At 35.2% G+C, this 19,719-nt stretch overlaps 1 protein-coding gene across 15 annotated transcripts in view; it reads left to right on the forward strand.

The window, feature by feature from the left end:
- The window catches only part of camk2g1 (calcium/calmodulin-dependent protein kinase (CaM kinase) II gamma 1), a 106,584-nt gene that overhangs the window by 84,152 nt on the left and 2,713 nt on the right, over positions 1-19,719 (forward strand). For 2 of the 15 annotated variants that reach the window (XM_073827791.1, XM_073827793.1), the window contains 9 exons: positions 5,587-5,627; positions 6,094-6,180; positions 8,227-8,271; positions 9,159-9,213; positions 12,287-12,391; positions 16,017-16,154; positions 16,874-16,949; positions 17,390-17,484; positions 17,600-17,846. In XM_073827791.1, coding sequence (XP_073683892.1) covers positions 5,587-5,627; positions 6,094-6,180; positions 8,227-8,271; positions 9,159-9,213; positions 12,287-12,391; positions 16,017-16,154; positions 16,874-16,949; positions 17,390-17,484; positions 17,600-17,832 — 875 coding nt within the window. In that variant the 3' untranslated portion in view covers positions 17,833-17,846. The remainder of the gene's footprint in view (positions 1-5,586; positions 5,628-6,093; positions 6,181-8,226; positions 8,272-9,158; positions 9,214-12,286; positions 12,392-16,016; positions 16,155-16,873; positions 16,950-17,389; positions 17,485-17,599; positions 17,847-19,719) is intronic. The other 13 variants (XM_073827794.1, XM_073827798.1, XM_073827796.1 and 10 more) reach the window with 9 other exon arrangements.

Consider the following 19,719-nt stretch of genomic DNA (forward strand, 5'->3'; position numbering starts at 1 on the left):
AGGGTATTGGTAGAGACGATGATGCCAATCACTTTTGAGAGGCGTAAAGACTTGAGAGAGGTAATTCACGAGCTTAATCTCTTTCTGTCTGTCTGCCTGTCTGTTGGTCTGTCTAAACTTCATTATTAACTGCATTAGTTTGCTATTAACAGCTCAAGTGTCATTAATAGGTCTAAAATGACGTTTTGGAATTAGCAACGAAGCTGTTAGATGAGCTGCGTAAGAAATTATATTTTACTCACAATAGCATTTGAAGAACAAAAGCTGGACAAATGTCTTGAAATATATCCTCTGACCGTTGTCTTGAGGTGTGGTAACCGTAGTAAAAGCGGAATAATTGACTTCGGTCTGTTGAATTCTACGAAATTAATGCACACCCTAGGTGTATTCAACGGCTTGTCGTCAATTATTCCTTACATATAACATTTCTTATTTTTACAGCTCTTCAATATTTAATTTATGTTTAAATAAATCTGTCAAGTTTTTATGACAGCCACCATTTAAATGGTTATATTCAAAAGACGAATTAGAGTAGAAATATATTATGTAATTGTAACATTATTATAAAAACTTCATTGAGTGTAATTTAAGCGTTTTGTATACAAATCAGTTCATTTTAACCTTCAATATTATAGTAATGTAATACAAACTGACTCGCATGTATATTTTACAGAATTTTCCAATTTGCCATGTACTGTACCTGATATAAATCCAAAATAATTGATATTGAATTAAAATCGGAATCAAATCGAATTGTTAAATTTGTGTTGATACCCAGCCCTACAAAATTGAACTACAATTTTTTTTTTTTTTTTTTTTTTTTTGCTGTATGGAATGCATATGTGGCTTCAGTTACCACAGAAAATCCCACTGGAAGGGTATTACTCTAGACATTCTCATTTCTAACTGAAGGACAAGTCATAGAGTTTAAAGTTGTATTTAACCTGGAATATTCCTTCAATGTTCTTTTGAGCCGTCCAATCAATGCTCTCCACCAGTTCTTGGCTTCAACTAGTACTGTAAGTGTTTATAACTCTTTGTATTCTATTATTGTTAAATCCAGTCCTCCAATTGATGTAAGATGTTAACCAATAACCAGTAATGACATTTCATCAATGTTTCTTCATTCCTTGTTTAAGAGCTTTCATTGTATGACCAAGATAAGATATACTGACCAATAGGTTATGAAGATAAGGCATGTTAGAATGTCGGCTATGTTGCCTGTAAATCTCTAATATGTAATTTGTTGCTTGCACACGTCTGATTTAAAGGTGTATTGAATCTTTTAATGGCTGTCGTAATGGATTTTACTAGCTCGATATGCTGTCTTAAAGACCTTTTCACCTTGTGAAGCCTGAAGCATTATTTAATAGGGCTGTGAATATTTGATCCTGGCTTTCAGTTATTTTGTATTTATTGATTCAGTATTTCATAACATTTGAAATTTAGTCGAGATTGAATAATATAAAAAAAATGATTGATCTGTTCACCCCTGTTATTTAAACTGCAATAGGATACCACATGAACTTTCTAAGCATTTTTGCAAAATATGATTATGTAATCTTTCAATCAAAGAAGGTTATTGCATTGTTTTGCACTTTGTTTGAAAATGATTTCTTCCTCCCTCTATAATTTATTTCCTCTCAGCATTAATAGTAGTATGACTGCAGTGTGGCGATCCTGGGGTCCCATATCCATCCGATTATTGCGCAGTATAACGGAAGACTGCTGGCTCAGCTTTCCCAGTCACAGTCTGTAAATCCTTTGAGACATAGTTAGATATGTGAGAGGCAGTGGAATGGTAATGAGTTGAGGTCTAGCTTTATGACTCCTTCATCAGTGCACTGCATTATGGGACTTGTGGTTTAATCCCGTTGGCACTGCATGGCTGACCGTATGGTGAATTGCATCCACCACCAGCACCTCTCACCTCATAAATAGTGAAGCATGAAAGCAGGCCTGCAATGCAAACAATGCCTGCCATCGTACAGCTTGTCCTCTATGCTACTAAATGGTTTTTGTTTTCTTCTTAACCTTGCCATCTTCTCCCCATTTGTTTATGGAAGGTAAGACGCTTAATAGGAATACCCGTGAAACCTGAGTTTTTAGTTTTTTTTCTTGTTTTATAGGCCTTGCACAAGTTATTTGATTGTTCTCTGAGGGATTTTGAAGTGTATCGGGGGCCATTTCCCTTACACGGACTCAAGACCTCTCAAACATGCCCTCTGGGAAATAACAGTTGCAGTTAAAGGAAAAATCAATTGCATACATTAGGCATGATTTTCCCTCATTACATCTGCAGCCGCAAATGGAGAATAAATTCATTCTCTTTATCTGCTCTCAGATTGGTGAAAAATGGAATAAAATGGGCTATTTATTCCAAGACTGTGCAATTAGTTCATTTTAAAGGGGTTATATCATGCATTTTTATCTTTTTTCTCCACTGGAGATACCTTATAATGATGGTAAAGCTTTCTTTCTTTCTTTCTGACACCAAAACTATCATAATTTAGGTAATTTTGATAACTTCATAATTCTCCACCCACACTCTCATCATTAAAATTAAGTAGTTTTTTTTTTTTTTTTTTTTTGCTGTTGCTTTAAGAAACACCCCCTCAAATGTGAAATGAGAAACAATGCTTTACTGCAACTGCTTATTGTTATACACTGTTAAAAAGTTTGAGGTGGAGTAAGGTGAGGTAAAAGTAAGATTTTTTAAAAATGTCTTTTATGCTCAACAAGGGTGGATTTATTTAAAAAATGATAGTAAAAACAGTAATATTGTGAAATATTATTAGGGTTTAAAATAACGGTTTTATATTTGAATTATTTTTGCATGGTATTTATTCCTGTGATTTAATGCTCCATTACTCCAGTCTTTTGTGTATGGAAGCCTGTTTGCACCACTGAAGAAAATCAAAAATAGGTTATTGCGACTTTTTTCCTCTCACAGTTCTTACTTTTTTTCCTCAGAATTATGAAAAAATGAAATTATGAAAAAATTATGAAAAAAAAAAACCTCACTTTTCTTGCAATTCTGACTTCTTGGGGCAAATGTCAGTTTGTATTTCGCAATTATGACTTTTTTTCTCGCAATTGCTAGTAGGGATGCTCATTTCGGTTAATTTTCCTGACCGACAACCGCTGCTCGTTATTCGAACATTAACCGTTAACTGATAAAATTAGAATAATAAATTAGTTTAAAAATAGAATGCACGAGTATCTGTGATACATAAATACAAGCAAATCTTTTATTTCAACGTGCAAACAGCAGCTTACAGAGCAACAACAAAAACTGCATTCACATATACGTTACTCAAATTATCACGCATCAGCTGCGCTTCTGAGAACAGAGAAAACATAAATACATAAAAAAGAATAAAATAAATAGGCCTACACTAAATATATATAAATTTAATAAATATCTAATTAAGACAAAACTAAAACACACTGAATCCTTCTATGCGTTTTGAAGAACAGTACCGGTCTTGTTCTTCCCGTCGGACATAAACATGTATAGGGCCAGCCTATACCTCAGTGTACCTAGTTTTTAACATGTCGACATGCTGTACGGATAGACTGGAACGCTGTCTGTTAACTGTTAGATCCGCGACAAAACGCCATTACAAAAAACCTTTCAATTTGCGGTCCGGGAGTTCTCATCCACTGTCATATGGTGTGGAGACGCGTGTTTTTACAGCGTTCAGCAATAGCCAATCCCAGACATTTGATGATCGCTGTGGCCAATCGGAGGCGGCTAAATTACAATCCACTCACCACACAAAGTGCCGGTTTCAGTTCTTCTGAATTCTACACGTTCGCGAACTCTCTCATTAAAACAAAGAAAGTGATGACATGATGTAAATAAGAGATTAATTGTGCAGTGTAAAGGTTATTTTATTACTTTTTATTAACTTTGTGGGATTGCGATGAACAGAATGAGTGACAGCTTTCCAGTGATAGTAACGGGCGCGCCTATTACGCACTTTCTATAATCCATTCAGAATTTGAATACATTAACTCACGGTTTCACTGTCTGATAAACCAATATCGCCACTTGCCACTGAGTTGCATATACATCAGTTAACTAAGTGAAGGTGTGAAGCAGGTGTTTGCTCAGCGAAAAATGCCTGTACAGCCAAACTTAAAAAAAAAAAAAACTATATAAAAAACCCCTTTTAAACCGTTTAACTGATAGTAATAATCGGTTAAAATTCTTACGGTCGGTTAACGGTTAAACGGTCAATATGAGCATCCCTAATTGCTAGTTTATATCTCGCAATTCTAGGTTTTTTTTTTCCGCAAATGTGAGTTTAAATCTCACAATTCTGTCTTTTTCTCACAATTCTGACATTTCTCGCAAATGCAAGTTTGTATCTTGCAATTCTGACTTTTTTCCTCATAATTCTGAGGTTTTTTTCTTGCAATTGCCAGTTTATATCACACAATGCTGTCTTTTTTCTTACAATTCTGACTTTTCTGGCAATTGCCAGTTTATATCACACAATGCTGTCTTTTTTCTTGCAATTCTGACTTTTTTTCTCGCAGTTGCGAGTTTATATCACACAATTATGACTTTTTTTTGCAATTATGACTTTTTTCTCGCAAATGTAAGTTTGAATCTCACAATTATGACTTTTTCACATTTCTGAATTTTTCTTGCAATTATGACTTTTTTTCTCAGAATTGTGAGATAAAAAAATCACAATTGTAAGTTATAAAGTCCAATTTTGAGGGGAAAAAGACAGCTATGTTCTCAGAATTCAGAGTTGCGTGTTAAGTCTAAAAGAAAATTCTGAGAAAAAATTTCAATTGCAAGATATAATCTTGAGATTCTCAGAATTGTGAGGGTTTTTTTTCTCAGAATTGCAAGTTTATTTCCTAGAATTGTGAATTTATGTCTCGTAATTCTCACTCTGACTAATTATGAGAAAAAAGTAATATTTGCGAGTTTATATCACGCAAATCTGACTTCATTTCTCAGAATTGCAAGTATATTTCTCTCACTGTTGAGAAAAATAGTCTGTAAAAGGGAAGAAAATAAAGTCAGAATTCAGTTACCTTTTTTTATTTAGTGGCAAAAACAGGCTTCCATATTTAAGTCACACGATCCTTCAGTAATCCTTGCAATATGCTGATTTGCTGCTCAGAAACATTTTTTTATTACTATTAATATTGAAAATTATTTTTATTACTATTATTGTTTTTTTTTAAAGATCGAGGAAAATTTGATTCAAGATATGACCCCTTTAAAATATGTCCCCATTTATTTATTTATTTATTTATTATTTTGCAGCACATTGTTCATTTATAAGATACTTTTTACCTTCATCTCACAAAGCTTTATATGTCTTTGGATTAAACTGATATATATAGATCTGTGAGAAATCTCTCCTGTGGTGAAAAATAATGCTAGTCAGCATTACCCCCCAAACCCTGTATGCTAATGAATGACTGAATGCAAGCCAGCAGTTTGTTAATTGTTTTATATTGGGATTTATTTGAAATGTGTGCAGATGTGAGCACTCTGTCAGTTTTGTCACTCCCGCAGTATGTAGTAATTTGCTCTTTCTCTGTTCCCAACAGCATGCAAAAGTTTACTCAACAAAAAGGCAGATGGAGTCAAGGTAAGCCCACAGATGTTTCTCATATACCTACTTTGTTCTGGAGATTAAGATGTTAAATCTTTCCAACAGCCATATGAGCTTCCCATCTCAACCAGAGCTTTCCAATAATGGGTTTTAAATTAAACACCACTTGTTAAAAAGAATATATTGCTATGCTTAGGCAGTACTTTGTGCTTTGTTACATAAGTCTTCTGCTCTGAGGATATTTTACAAAGTAGTAGCAGTAGTAGTACAACGCATGTGTTTCCTGAACAGATCTAGTTATAAGATGTATTATAATGATTTTGACACCTTGTCTTCTGTCTGAATGATGGACAACTATATAGAGTCATCTTCCTGGCGTATGCTATTCATGTGTTATGTGATTTCTAACTACCATGACTGGCATAGGACAATCAGCTCCAATCATGTCCCCAGTATTGTTTTCTCTCTGAAAAGGAAGTTGTATCTGTCCTCTCTATTTCAGCCCCAGACAAACAACACTAAAAACAGTGTAGTGAGCGCTGTAGTGAACGCCATGAAAGAAAGCAACACAACCTCTTCCACACCGATGGTACTTCATCTACAATCAACACTCTTTGTAACCCATCTACTCATCTGACCATTTCCCATAGTACATGATCAAGTGTTTGCAGTAGTGTTTGGCGCATGTCAGAAGTGTTTGAAATCATTTTGCATGTACTAAAAATAGCTCAAACCTGTAGTTTGCTGCGCACTAGATGTCACTACTTGTTTATCCCATTATGTGTTTTTTGGGGGCGCTCATGTCCTTTCGAAGCACATCTGGTACACATAATTGTGGTGTTTTATAAACCTGTCATTAGGAATGATTTGTTCTTGCCTGTGAGCTGCTGGTTTATGTCCTTCTGCACTCTTCTTGTCCTTAGTTTGCCTTTGTAGTCGTATTCACACCGCTTTTACGAGTACAAACAAAATATAGTCATTGAACGAGACTGTTTGTGACATTTAACAATTAACTGTGCATACATGGTGCTTAAAACTAACCAATAAGACAAGATTTTGAAGCAAATAACAAGTTAATTTGTGTCGGAGTGCATAAACCAGTCACAGTAAAGATGCAGTGTCCCACGCAGAAAGCTGTCAGCCGTTTGGCCTTGTTGGAAACTAGCAGTGTCCCCTGGAGGTTTAAGAAAAGGGAAGTGGATTGACACTTTAGATGGGCCTTGTTTGCTCGACTGCCCAAATAGCTGAGCAAAGAGCATCCTGGGACCTCCAAAACAATCCATTAAGAGCACAAGTTAACCCCCGACCCCTCTTGAGGCCTCAAAATGCCTCCACAGTGCTGATGGACAGCTTGCAACCACTGGGCTATCAGACACATACAAGGCAAAATATGTGTAGTTTACATTTTTGAGGGTTCAGTTGGGTCATAACATTTGAGAAAATAACTGGAAGTTAATCTGACAAAAATTATAATGCATATCCAGAAATTGCTTGACTTCATGGTGGATTTTATATATATATATATATATATATATATATATATATATATATATATATATATATATAAAGCCCGAAAATATTCATGCCCCTGGCATATTCTGGTTTAAAGTTACTTTTATTCAACCAGCATTTTTTTTTTTTTTTTTTTTTAGAAATGACACAGACGTCTCCCAGAAGATAAGAAGACGATGTACAAGAGGCATCATTGTGGAAAAAATGATTACTCATCTTTTATTTACATCTGAACCAAAAGTGGCATGTCCAAAAGTATTCATACCCTTCTCAATAATCAATAGAAAAGCCTTTATTGGATTTTACAACAATCAAAGGCTTGTGAGCAGCCACAATGCGCAGCCGCAGGTCCTCAGTGAGCTCCTTTTTCGTAGCCATGACTGTCCACAAGCCAACAGTAGAGAGCTTCTGTTTTTAACCTGTTGAGTTGATTAAAACAGCTGTTCCCAATAAATCAGGGTAATTAGGATGCTTTAGAACAGCTTGGGCTATTTGGAATGGTATAGAACTTTGGATTTTCCCATAGACTGTGACAGTATGAATAATTTTGGACATGCCACTTTTTGTTCAAATGTAAATAAAAGCTGAGAAATATATTTTTCCACAATGATGCCTCTTGTACATCGTCTTAATATCTTTTGGGAGAAGTCTGTGTCATTTCCGGTCAAAAAAAAAAACTTGCTGGTTGAATAAAAGTAACTTTAAGTCAGAATTTGCCAGGGTTATGAATTATTTTTGGGCTTGACTATATGTGTGTATATTTATATATATGTATAATATGTCTGTGGCTTCAAAAGAACTTCAGTTGAATTTGTGAAACTGCATCTTTAAATTTTTGTGACGCATGCCATTTATTATTTATTTATTTAAGTGTACACGTTTTTTTGTAGTGAGTTGTGAATGGTCTTCAAGCTCATTGTGAACCCCAACCTTGTGTTCATTGTGTTCACATTAAGATCGTTGTTTCTTTATTTGATTTCAAAATCCTCAGTTTGTGTCTTGGCCAAGACAGCGGCTTTAAAAGTGTGCGTGTTTGTTCCTGGAGGATGTTGTGTTTAACCAGATTGTTGTGGATGAGTCTTACTGCTTTAATCATGATGTGAAATCTTGTTAAATTTTACAGGAGCCACAAACTACAGTTGTGCACAACCCGGTCGATGGCCCCAAGGTACGTTTTTCAAGAGCATTTGCAATAGAGATGGAGGAACGATGCACAAATTGCACTTGTGAACCATTTTCTTAGTTTCTGTTTTAGTAACACACAAGATTTGTGGACCTATTTAATAATCAGTATTTTTTAGCCACATTAACATACTATTATAATTTTCATTCATATTTTAAATTAGTTTATATTTAAGTTTTTGTTAAAGTTGTGTTAATTGTTGTTTTTGTCATTTTTAGAAATTTTTAAATGTCTATGTAGTTTTTATTCATTTTTATTTTAGAATTAGTTATTTTTTACATTACATAATATACTTATAAAAACTTTTATAAAACTTGCAAAATATTTGTGAGGCTTCACTGTTGAAAAAAATACTAAGATGTATTAGAATAATTAATTGGTAACACTTAACAATGAGGTTCATTAGTTAACATTATTTATTTATAGCTACATTAGTTAACATGTTAAGAATGTGTTTCTGCAGCAATTATTCATCTTAGTTAATGCTAATATCAGCATTTACTAAAGCATTATTAAAATTACAAGTTGTTTGTTAACATTAGTTAATGCACTGTGAACTAACATGAACAACTAACATTGACAAAGAATAGTGTAATAAATGTATTGTTCATTGTTTATTCATGTTAGTTAATACATGAACTAATGTTAACAAAATGACACCTTATTGTAAAGTGTTACTGGTTTTGAAAAATTAATGTTTACCTTATGATTATCAAAAATTTTCTCAGAATTAAAAACATGTTGAATCTTGCAGTTTCTAATTCTGGACATATTTTGGAGACCATAACCTAATGCTATTCATTACTTTCCCTTCACGTCTCATGTTTTGTTTGTCTTGTATGTTCTTTGTCTGTCTCCATTTCTTTCCTCAGGGCTCCACAGAGAGCTGTAACACCAATGAGGAAGAGGATATGAAAGGTAGGAAAGGTACACAGATCTTCTCTCCTCTTCTCTGCATGCCTCCAGCACTGTGGCGTTGCAGCTCCCAGTGCTTGTGTCAAAAGAATAATTCCTCTCCTGTCTGAACAAAGTGCAACACCGAAAACACACCAAAAAGCCTTTGATTAAACAAAGTACATGTCACGTCAGTCAGTATCTGTTTGAAATATAAAACATGAGGCTGCAGTGACACCTGAGGCTTGTGATTTGAAGGCTGGACAGACAGGAGGGGAATTACAGTAGAGGGCATTGAGACGGGGTTAGATGGATTGTGCTGTACACATTTAACATGCATGATAGCACAACCCTTTATGTTTACAGCTAAATTGCTAGCTTAGAGTTAGCAAAGGTTCATAGTGAAGGTGCACCAGAGAGTTTTAGCCAGTATTCAACAAAGTAAATGAAGGCAGACTCTCAAAAGTTTCTATTTGGGTGGAATTAGATTTCTTAGCATTTCAAGAAAGCGATACAGTTGAGGTCAAAAGTTTACACCTTTCAGAATCTGCAAAATGCTAATTATTTTACTAAAATAAAAGGATCATACAAAATGCATGTTATTGTTTATTTAGTACTGACCTGAATAAGATATGTCACATAAAAGATGTTTACATGTAGTCCACAAGAGAAAATAATAGTTAAATTTGTAAAAATGACCACGTTCAAAAGTTTACATACACTTGATTCTTAATACTTTGTTATTACCTGAATGATCCACAGTTGTGTTTTTTTGTTTAATGGTAATTGTTCATGAGTATCTTGTTTGTCCTGAACAGCCTGCTGTTCTTCAGAAAAAATCTTCAGGTTCCACAAATTATTAGATTTTTCAGCATTTTTGTATATTTGAACACTTTCTAGCAATGTCCATCTTTTCACACCGAGGAGAACTGAGGCACTCGTATGCATCAATTACAGAAGGTTCAAATGCTCACTGATACTCCAGAAGGAAAAATAATGCATTAGGAGCCAGGGGTGAAAACTTTTGAACAGAATGGAGATGTGTACATTTTTCGTATTTTGCCTAAATATAAAAAATTTTCAATTAGCACTGCCTTTCAGGGGCTACAGAAGATAGTTAGATGTTTCCCAGGAGACAAAATAAGTTGAAATTACCCTAAACATCAAATTTAAAAAAGTTTTCACCCCCTGGCTCTTAATGCATCGTATTTTCTTCCTGAGAATCAATAAGCATTTGAACCTTCTGTAATATTTGCATATTTTCTCTCAATTGTCTTTGTTGTGAAAAGATGGATCTCAAAGTCATGCAGTCATTTTCGGAAAGGGTTCGAATACACAAAAATGCAAGAAAACCAAATAATTTGTGGTACCTGAAGGATTTTTCTGAAGACCAGCGGGCAGTTTAATAGGATCATTCAAGAATCAAGTGTATGTAAACTTTTGAACAGGGTCATTTTAATAAATTCAACTATTATTTTCTCTTGTGGACTATATAGCCGCTTTTCCACTATCGGGCCGAACCGTTCTTAGAACGGTTGGGTACAGTTCCAGTTGTGTTTCCACCTGAGCCTGGTACGGCACGGAACGATTACAAACCGTTCTCGGCCCGGAATTCTCGGCACGGTTAGACAACCGTGCTGAACCGGGCTGATAAAATGCGTTTGCATGGCGTCGCCACTCTGTTGCCTGGCTACCAGTTTCTCTATGGCTAAGCGGGTGCGCAGTAAACAGATACGGTAAATATAAATACAAATGGCTGAGACACTTTGGTCTGTGGATGAAACATTTGCTCTAATATTGATATTTGGGCAGAAAGAAAAATTCAACAACAGCTGGAGGCTGCAAAGAGAAACGAAAAAGTTTTTTTTTACTTTTAGCGCAGTGTCTTGCAGAGAAGGGCATTAAGAAAAGTTCAAAACAGTGCCGGGAAAAAATAAAAAAACTCAAACATACATATCGCGTCCAAAAGGACAATAACAGTAGAAGCGGGGCTGCCTACTCTTGCATTACCAAGGCAACGACTGACGCATTTGTATTTACATTCCAAATAGTTCCGTTATCTGCACCGCAGTGGAAAATCAAACCGTATCCGTGCCGACTGGCCCGAATCGGCACGGAACAGAACGGTTACGCATTGAGAACGGTTCGGCCCGATAGTGGAAAAGCGGCATATGTAAACATGTTTTATGTGAAATGTCTTATTCAAGACAGTACTAAATAAACAACAAGATGCATTTTGTATAATCCCTCTTATTTTGGTAAAATAACATTTTGCAGATTCTAAACAACTGTATGTGTGTGAGGAAAAATAGACATGATCAATTCAAACTGACATCCTGAGGGAAAACTACTCCCATCTAAATAGGCTTTTTAGTAAGCATCTCTATGTCAGATCACTCACACAATTTGTCATTGGTTTAATATATGCATATATATATACTGTATACACACACATCTGTCTTAAAGCTGTTGGTGTCTCAGTAAGTTTCCTTGTAGATTTTGTGCGTGTTTGTGTGTGTCCTGTGTTATTCACCCCACTTATTTAGATGTTTGTTGATGTGCCGTGTCTTGTAAATTCATCAGCATGTTGTGAACCCGACTGTTTTTCCCGAGGGACTCTCGCCAATCCAGTTTTCTGTCACGAAAAGGGCCAGGCTCGAATTCATTTCCTCTCCTTATTCACTCGGAGCCTGGACGGACAATAGCGGCTTAAAGAGCCTTATCATTAGCTCCGTCACGTCTGAGGTTAGGTGATGAGGACAGGAAATTGGCGCGGAGCCTGGAGAAACAATCTTCGAGCGCGCTGTTGTCCAAGCACAACAAACACGACTCGGCTTCACCACACCCATAGATACAGACCTGCGTCACACCATCACTCATAACTGGACTGGAAAATCCAGGATCATCACCTGTACCCCCGTTCCCATAAACACAGTGCTTCTTTTATTGAGCATCCCATCCAGCGTCTTCGTGACCGTTACGCTATTTAGTCGTGATGAAGTGCCAGCATTGGTGTGGTGTTTGTTAGTGTGTTTCGGCTGGTGAAGGACATGAGAGATGTGTGTGTTTTTCCTCCTGGTGGCGTGTGGTTTTGGGGCTGTGCCAGCCGAGAGTACGCAGGGAGCGAGCAGTGACAGTGCCGTGATGAGTCAGTGCAGTGCCGGGGAAGAGCTGCCCGCTCTGGTGGCTTCGCCACAGGGCTCTCCTGCCAGTAAGTCAAGATCCTCTCGTACCACCTGGGCACCTTCAATCCCTCCTCAAACCTTCAAGTCGAGACCTGTTTATCCCCCCTCACAACTCCAGCCTTTTTGCCCTTTAGCGTACTATCATATGGGTCACTTGCTTTCTGTGTAGAACAGTACTGTATGTCACAGTTGTTGATCCCCTTTTCTGCTCACAAATGTATTCAACCCCGATGCATGCTATTTACAGATGTTTTGTTGTAAAATGGCCCTTTAGTAACTAGATTGACCTTTTAGATGTTCTACTCCTTATTTTTTCCTACATTCTCCTCCCCAGAAGTTGTAAATAATATGCCTGTTTGCACATACACATTTCAGTATCTCACATCTAAGCTACATATTTGTGAATTAAATTCTCATTGGTTGACAATACACACATAATCGCTGATGTGTTGCTGACCTTAAGGAAAAGCGGAGATTGGATTTATGCAACTGGGTTTAATATACTACCAGTCAAAAGATTTCAAACAGTAAGATTTGTAAAGTTTTTTTTTTTAAAGAAGTCTCTTCTGCTCACCTGCATTTAATGGATCTGAAGTACAGCAAAAGCAGTAAAATTTGAAATATTTTTACCATTCAAAATAACTGTTTTCTATTTAAAAATTTTAAAATATTATTTATTCCTGTGATTTCAAAGCTGAATTTTAGCATCATTACTCCAGTCACACGATTCTTCAGAAATCATTCTAATATTCTGATTTGCTGCTTTAAAACAAATTTTTTATTATTATTATGTTGAAAACAGCTGAGTATAATTTTTTTAGGTTTCTTTAATTAATAGAATGTTCAGAAGAACAGCATTTATCTGAAATAGAAATCTTTTCCAACATCATAATTGTCGTTATCGTCACTTTTGATCAATTTAAAGCATCCTTGCTAAATAAAAGTATTCATTTCTATAATTTCTTTTCCAAAAAAATAAATAAATAAAATACAAAAAATACTCACTCCAAGCTTTTGAATGGTATTGTGTATAATGTTACAAAAGCTTTTTGTTTCAGATAAATGCTGATCTTTGGATCTTTCAATTAATTAAATAATAGCTTAATTTAGCTTTAATCACAGGAATAAATTACATTTTCAAATATATTCAAATAGAACAGTTATTTTAAATATTTAAACATAATTTAATCAGTTTACCATTTTTGCTGTTCTTTGGATCAAATAAATGCAGGTTTGGTGAGCAGAAGAGGCTTCTTAAAAATGTTACTGTTCAAAAACTTTTGACTGGTAGAGTATATTTTTGTTAATTTTTTTTAAAACATTAATACTTAATAAAGGAGCATTAAATTGATCAAAAGTGAAGTAAAGAATTGTACATTGTTACAAAAGATGTCTATTTCAAATAACTGCCGTTTTTTTTTTTTTTTTACTTTATATTCATCAAAGAATCCTGAAAAATATCAGCACAAAAATATTAAGTAGCACAACTATTGTCAACATGAAGAAATGTTTGCATGAATATTAGATTTATAATAAATGACTAGGGATGCACCGAAATGAAAATTCTTGGCCGAAAACCGAAACACCGAAAGAATTGTGCCAATTATTAGTACCATTGCATTTATGGCTATGACTGTGTACTAATTTTACTAAAATCAAGGCATTGCAATCGCATAAATTAATATTAAAGTTTCAAAGAATAAATCAGTTATATTAATTTAAACAATTATTATCAATCAAGTATTATATTACTTAAATAACATATACATATATTTTACTGCCTTTGTTTAAATAGTTTAAATTTTTATAACATTGTCTTGTGGATCCATCAGTTCACATTTACAACTATATGTGTTTCTCTTCCAGCAGGAGGCACTTGCAGAATGGTACACCAAGCAGTGCAGCAAATGATATTTATTCAATGGATAGCCTTTTGAAGTTTCATCAAATTAACAGCTTTAAGTCTTTCAAAAAACAACCCTTACACAATAGTAGGGGACTAAATTAATATCAGCATATGAAGTATAATCGTCTCTCATTGTCTCTGAGAGAATGCATGTCAGATGCTGAAAGCACTGTCAGTTTTTACTTTCACTTTAACATATTGTGCAGTTTTCACGTTGCTTGTGTGATATCCATTGGCTCACCTCCACGGTTTAAAACATAAATATTTATAAAAATACAGTATATAGAAAAGACATATCTTTAAATTATTGCGACGTAACACCAACGTAAAGCCATTGTTTTTCACTCACGGAAAGCTACATCTGTCTGCGCGATTTCTGTTCTCATCACTGGCTGCACGCACGACTGCAGACACACCCCCTCTTGAAATTTCGGCATTACAAGTTTTTTTACAAGTGGGTCTTTCTCACAGATCTACTGAAATACGTCCACACCGCAGACGTGTTGCTTTCAGACAAGCACTTGCAAGCTGCGGTTTCTGTTTGCGTCAACATACTGTTTCGGCCGTGTTGTTTCGGTGATAAAAGTCTTTCGGACTCGAAAATTTTCGGTGCATCCCTATAAATTACATTAAAAAAATGTATCTCATACGAGATTTATTAAAACATTAAAAAAAAATTAAACCCCCCCCCCCCCCCCCCCATTTTTAATGGTACTTTGAAATAATGGTTTTGGTGATTTTAAAACCCCAGTTGAAGAAATCTAAAATTTAGAAAGCATGTTGGTAGATATAACACAAATACAGTAAATGCATAATACAAATTAATGCCAGCAAATGGGATGTTCATAAAATGACAGAAAAATCTTACATTATTTTTAAATTGAAGTCACACAAATGAGGCTTTTGGTAATTGGCTTACCATAGTCATGAATAATGAATAAAATAACAACAAAAAATAATGAATAAAATAACATAAATAACAATAAGGGAAAAAAGTCGACTTGATTCTGTGTCCGAGCCAGAAAACACTGCAGCTGCAACACCTCATATAGGACCTCATCCACACCTGTTCTTCATTCATTTAACATCTGTCAGCATCTGTCTTTAACCATTTCCTCCATCTTCCAGACTTCCACCTGTTCTCTACTTCAAACATTCTAATAAATTCATTCTTTCTTCATCTTGAATTGTTTTGAACATCAGATTTCCATTTTAATCAGTTCTTAATCATTTCCATCCTTTTTAATTAATCTCTTATGTACATAGTTTATGAAGTACAGCAATTATTGTTTAAATTTATTGTTGAGCTGTTTGTTTTTATATAAGGCATTAAAATAATCCTTTACCTAAAAATGTAAGTTCTTTCATTTACTCATCCATGGGTTGTTCTGAACCCGTATGAACAATTAAACGTTTAATTCACTCAAAAAATTACAATTCTGTCATTAATTACTCACGCTTTGTTCATCTTCAGAACACAAATTTAGATATTTTTGATGAAATCCATGTCAGAAAGCTCTCAGATTTTATAAAGAATATCTTAATTTGTGTTCCGAAGATCGAAACGAAGAACGAAGACCTTCGTTCGAAGGTCGGGTTTGAAACAACCTGAGGGTGAGTAATTAATGACAGAATTTTCATTTTGGCCTCTGATGTTGTACTTCATACTCCGTGTGTTCATGCGTTCCTCTGTCTTTCTGCATGCATCATCACCTGTGTTGCGTGTGCTGCGTTGTGTGTTGCAGCCGTCCCCGTGCATGACGTTAAACGCTTGGCATGGAACAGTTCAGAACATGCCTCATGTCCAGAGTTAGAGCGTACTCATTCTGGCCCCTCAGCCCATGGGGTCGGCAGTATCACGGCGAGTGGGTCCGCAGCTCAGTGTAAGTGTGTGGGGTAGACCAGGGCACACACACACACGATGTCAACAGGAAATCAAATTCCTCATACTGATTGAATTAAGTCGTGACATCATATCTGATGTCACAGTGGGCAGTTGATATTGTGTTAGTCAAGGTTGTGACTTGTTGAGTTGATTTTGTAACAGAGAATGCGTTAATGCAAAGGCATATTTACACACACATTTTATAAAGGCCTATTCACATTGAGCTCAAACTTTGACCATAGCGTTCAAATTAAAAAGCAGAAATGCATTTATAATGACCCCATCATGCAGTGTGAGAAAATTCACACACTTTTCAGTTACATATTTAAGTTTTCTCTGTGGAGAAAAAAAATGTGCTTGGAGTAAAAAGTCTTATTTGTAATCTAGTGATTACAGTAAATGGCATGGTGTGAACGCTTCAAAACCAACCAATAAGACCAGAAATAGCATCTTCAGCACATTTTATTTTTATTCAGGCATACGTTTTGTTTTACAGACTGACATGAATTGAATTTTCATTATGTATTGTTTGTGCTGTTTTTTGTCACTTTTACTCTTGTCAGTGTCAGTAGGCCTTGATATGACATTCTCACAGGTATCTGCACTCTAAGCAGTGTATATGTTACGCTTATTAAATTTCCTTTTCTTTTTTTTTTTTATCATTTCATTTCCTCTCTCTCTATCATCCCTCATCTTTCACACGTCCTGTCCGAGTAGCTCGTAAGCAGGAGATTATAAAGATCACGGAGCAGTTGATCGAGGCTGTCAACAATGGAGACTTTGAAGCGTATACGTAAGTACAGCCCACGTAAACATGCTTCAGAAAAAATACATTGTATGGGTCAAAATGAGTCTTATATGCCAAAAATCATTAGGATATCAAGTAAAGATCATGTTCCATGAAGATATTTAGTAAATCTCCTACTGTAAATATATCTAAACTTAATTTTTTATTAGTAATATGCATTGCTTAGAACTTCATTTAGACAACTTTAAAGGTGATTTTCTCAATATTTTGATCTGCAATCTCAGATTCCAGATTTTTAAATAGTTGCATCTCGGCCAAAAATTGTCCTAATGAACCATACGTCAATGGAAAGCTTATTTATTGAGGTTTCAGATGATGTCTAAATCTCATTTTCAGAAAATGTATCCTTATGACTGGTTTTGTGGTCCAGGGTCACATTATCTTTTCTTATATAAACACTGTTATTGTGTTATTGTGTACCACAGAAGAATCTGTGACCCTGGTCTGACCTCTTTTGAGCCTGAAGCTCTGGGGAACCTGGTTGAAGGCATGGACTTCCACAAGTTCTACTTTGAGCACTGTGAGTCATGTCAAACTATGAGTGTATTTGTTTTACCTTCCATAAATGTTCATGTAAGTCACGTCTTTTGACCGTATCTGTATTCACATGCAATTCATGTGTTTGTCTTTTTCAGTGTTGAGTAAGAACAACAAGCCTGTGCACACCACTATCCTCAATCCTCATGTTCATCTCATTGGGGAGGATGCCGCCTGCATTGCGTATATCCGGCTGACGCAGTACATCGATACCCAGGGCCGCCCACGCAGCTGCCAATCGGAGGAGACACGCGTGTGGCACCGCCGTGATAGCAAGTGGCTTAACGTCCACTTCCACTGCTCAGGGGCACCAGCCGCCCCATTACAGTGAACCGCACAGGACAGGTAAAGACACAGTATCTTCACTCAGAAACTAATTTACGCCTGTTTTTACCTCAGAGTTTAAAATATAAATTAAGGTAACTGTAGAGGTAATCTCTCACTATTGTGTTTGTCTTAAAGAGACCACCCAAAAAAGAAAATTGGTCCATGGTTTACTCACTCTCAAGCCATCCTGGATGTATATGACTTTCTTCTTTCAGACAAATACAATCTGAGTTATATTAAAAAATGTCCTGACTCTTCCGAGCTTTATAATGGCAGTGTTGGTGTTGAGAATTTGAAGCCCAATAAACTGCATTGATCCATCATAAAAAAGTGCTCCACACAGCTCTGGAAGATGAATAAAAGCCTTCTGAAGTGAATCAATGCATTTGTGTAAGAAAAATATTTATATTTAAAACTATAAACAATCTCTAGCTTTGCTAACTGTTGAAACAAGTATGTTTACAGCAAAGGAAAACTAGTCTTCTCTTGGTTAATATTGAAATCCTCCAACATTTTGGATATTTTTCTTACAGAAATGCATTAAATTGGCTTCAGAAGGCCTTTATTAACCCACGGAACCGTGTGGAGTACTTTTTATGATGGATGGATACACTTTTTTGGACTTCTCAACACCCATTCACTGCCATTATAAAGCTCGGAAGAGCCAGGACATTTTTTTTTATATAACTCCGATTGTATTGTCCTGAAAGAAGAAAGTCATATACACCTTGGATGGCTTGAAGATGAGTAAATCATAAGAAAGGTGAACATTTTTAGGTGAACTATCTTTCCCATGTTACCAAAGCTTAATCAGCAAATAGACTTCCATAGAAAGGCGCCTAGTTAAATATGTATTGCCAAATAGGGCTGGGCAATATATAGACAAAAAAATTATCACAATTTTTGCATATCAGTCAAATTTTTTATTTCTTTTAACTTTAAAAGCAGATTTTTGCTCTGATGTGAACATTGTAAAAAAAAAACAAAAAAAAACAATGGCTAATTATGGTTTTAAACACTTTATGTTTTTGACTTCTTTACACTTTTCCAGTCATTTTTCCTTAAAATAAGTTAAAAATAATAAGAAAAAAAATCATTTCTTAGTTCTACATGTTCTAAATAAGTAATATTATTTTAAATCAAGAAACAGGTTTGTGCTGCCCCATAATATTAACACAAATTAAGAAATGATCTTAGAAATACACATTTGATAGTAGCTTGAGTTAGGATGCAGATGTATGTTTATGATTACTGATCAAAATCAGTAAAAAATTGTAGCAACCTCATTTTTATATGGTGAAATTTAAATATTCTGACTGTTTTTTTTAATTACCCATTGGTCTTCTATAGTAGCATACATTTAGATCATGATAATCACATTTAAAACCACAAATATAGCACATCAATACCATGGTAAAAATGTAAAATGTTTTTTATGTACCTGTATAAAAAACATATAATACATTTAGTATAAATGCATAAACGCTATAGCTTAATCCCAAAAATACTGTAATTATATTGCATTACTCCACCTTCAATACATTTAATACGTCTACATTTATAATATAATAAAATTTGACATGAATACCCACATTTATGTTGCAATACCACGGTGCAGTTACTGCTGCTACAGTAAACTGATGGTAAATGATGGCGATTTGTAGATTAAAAGCCTTGTGACTGTATCGTTGTGCAGCGTCTCTGCTGTTTGTAAGCACTGTATTCATGTTCTTCGCTGAATTCAAGCGCTTCACACTGGATCTCACAGCACTGTTTATGAACTTTGGGCAGAGCACATAAACGGTTCGAATGAAGCGCTTCAAATGACTAGCGCTCTTTGCCGCATAAACATTGTATCAAACATTTATCGAACTTTTGTTATCGTTTATCG

The sequence above is a fragment of the Garra rufa genome, chromosome 22 (assembly GCF_049309525.1).
Source record: "Garra rufa chromosome 22, GarRuf1.0, whole genome shotgun sequence".
Lineage (NCBI taxonomy): Eukaryota > Metazoa > Chordata > Actinopteri > Cypriniformes > Cyprinidae > Garra > Garra rufa.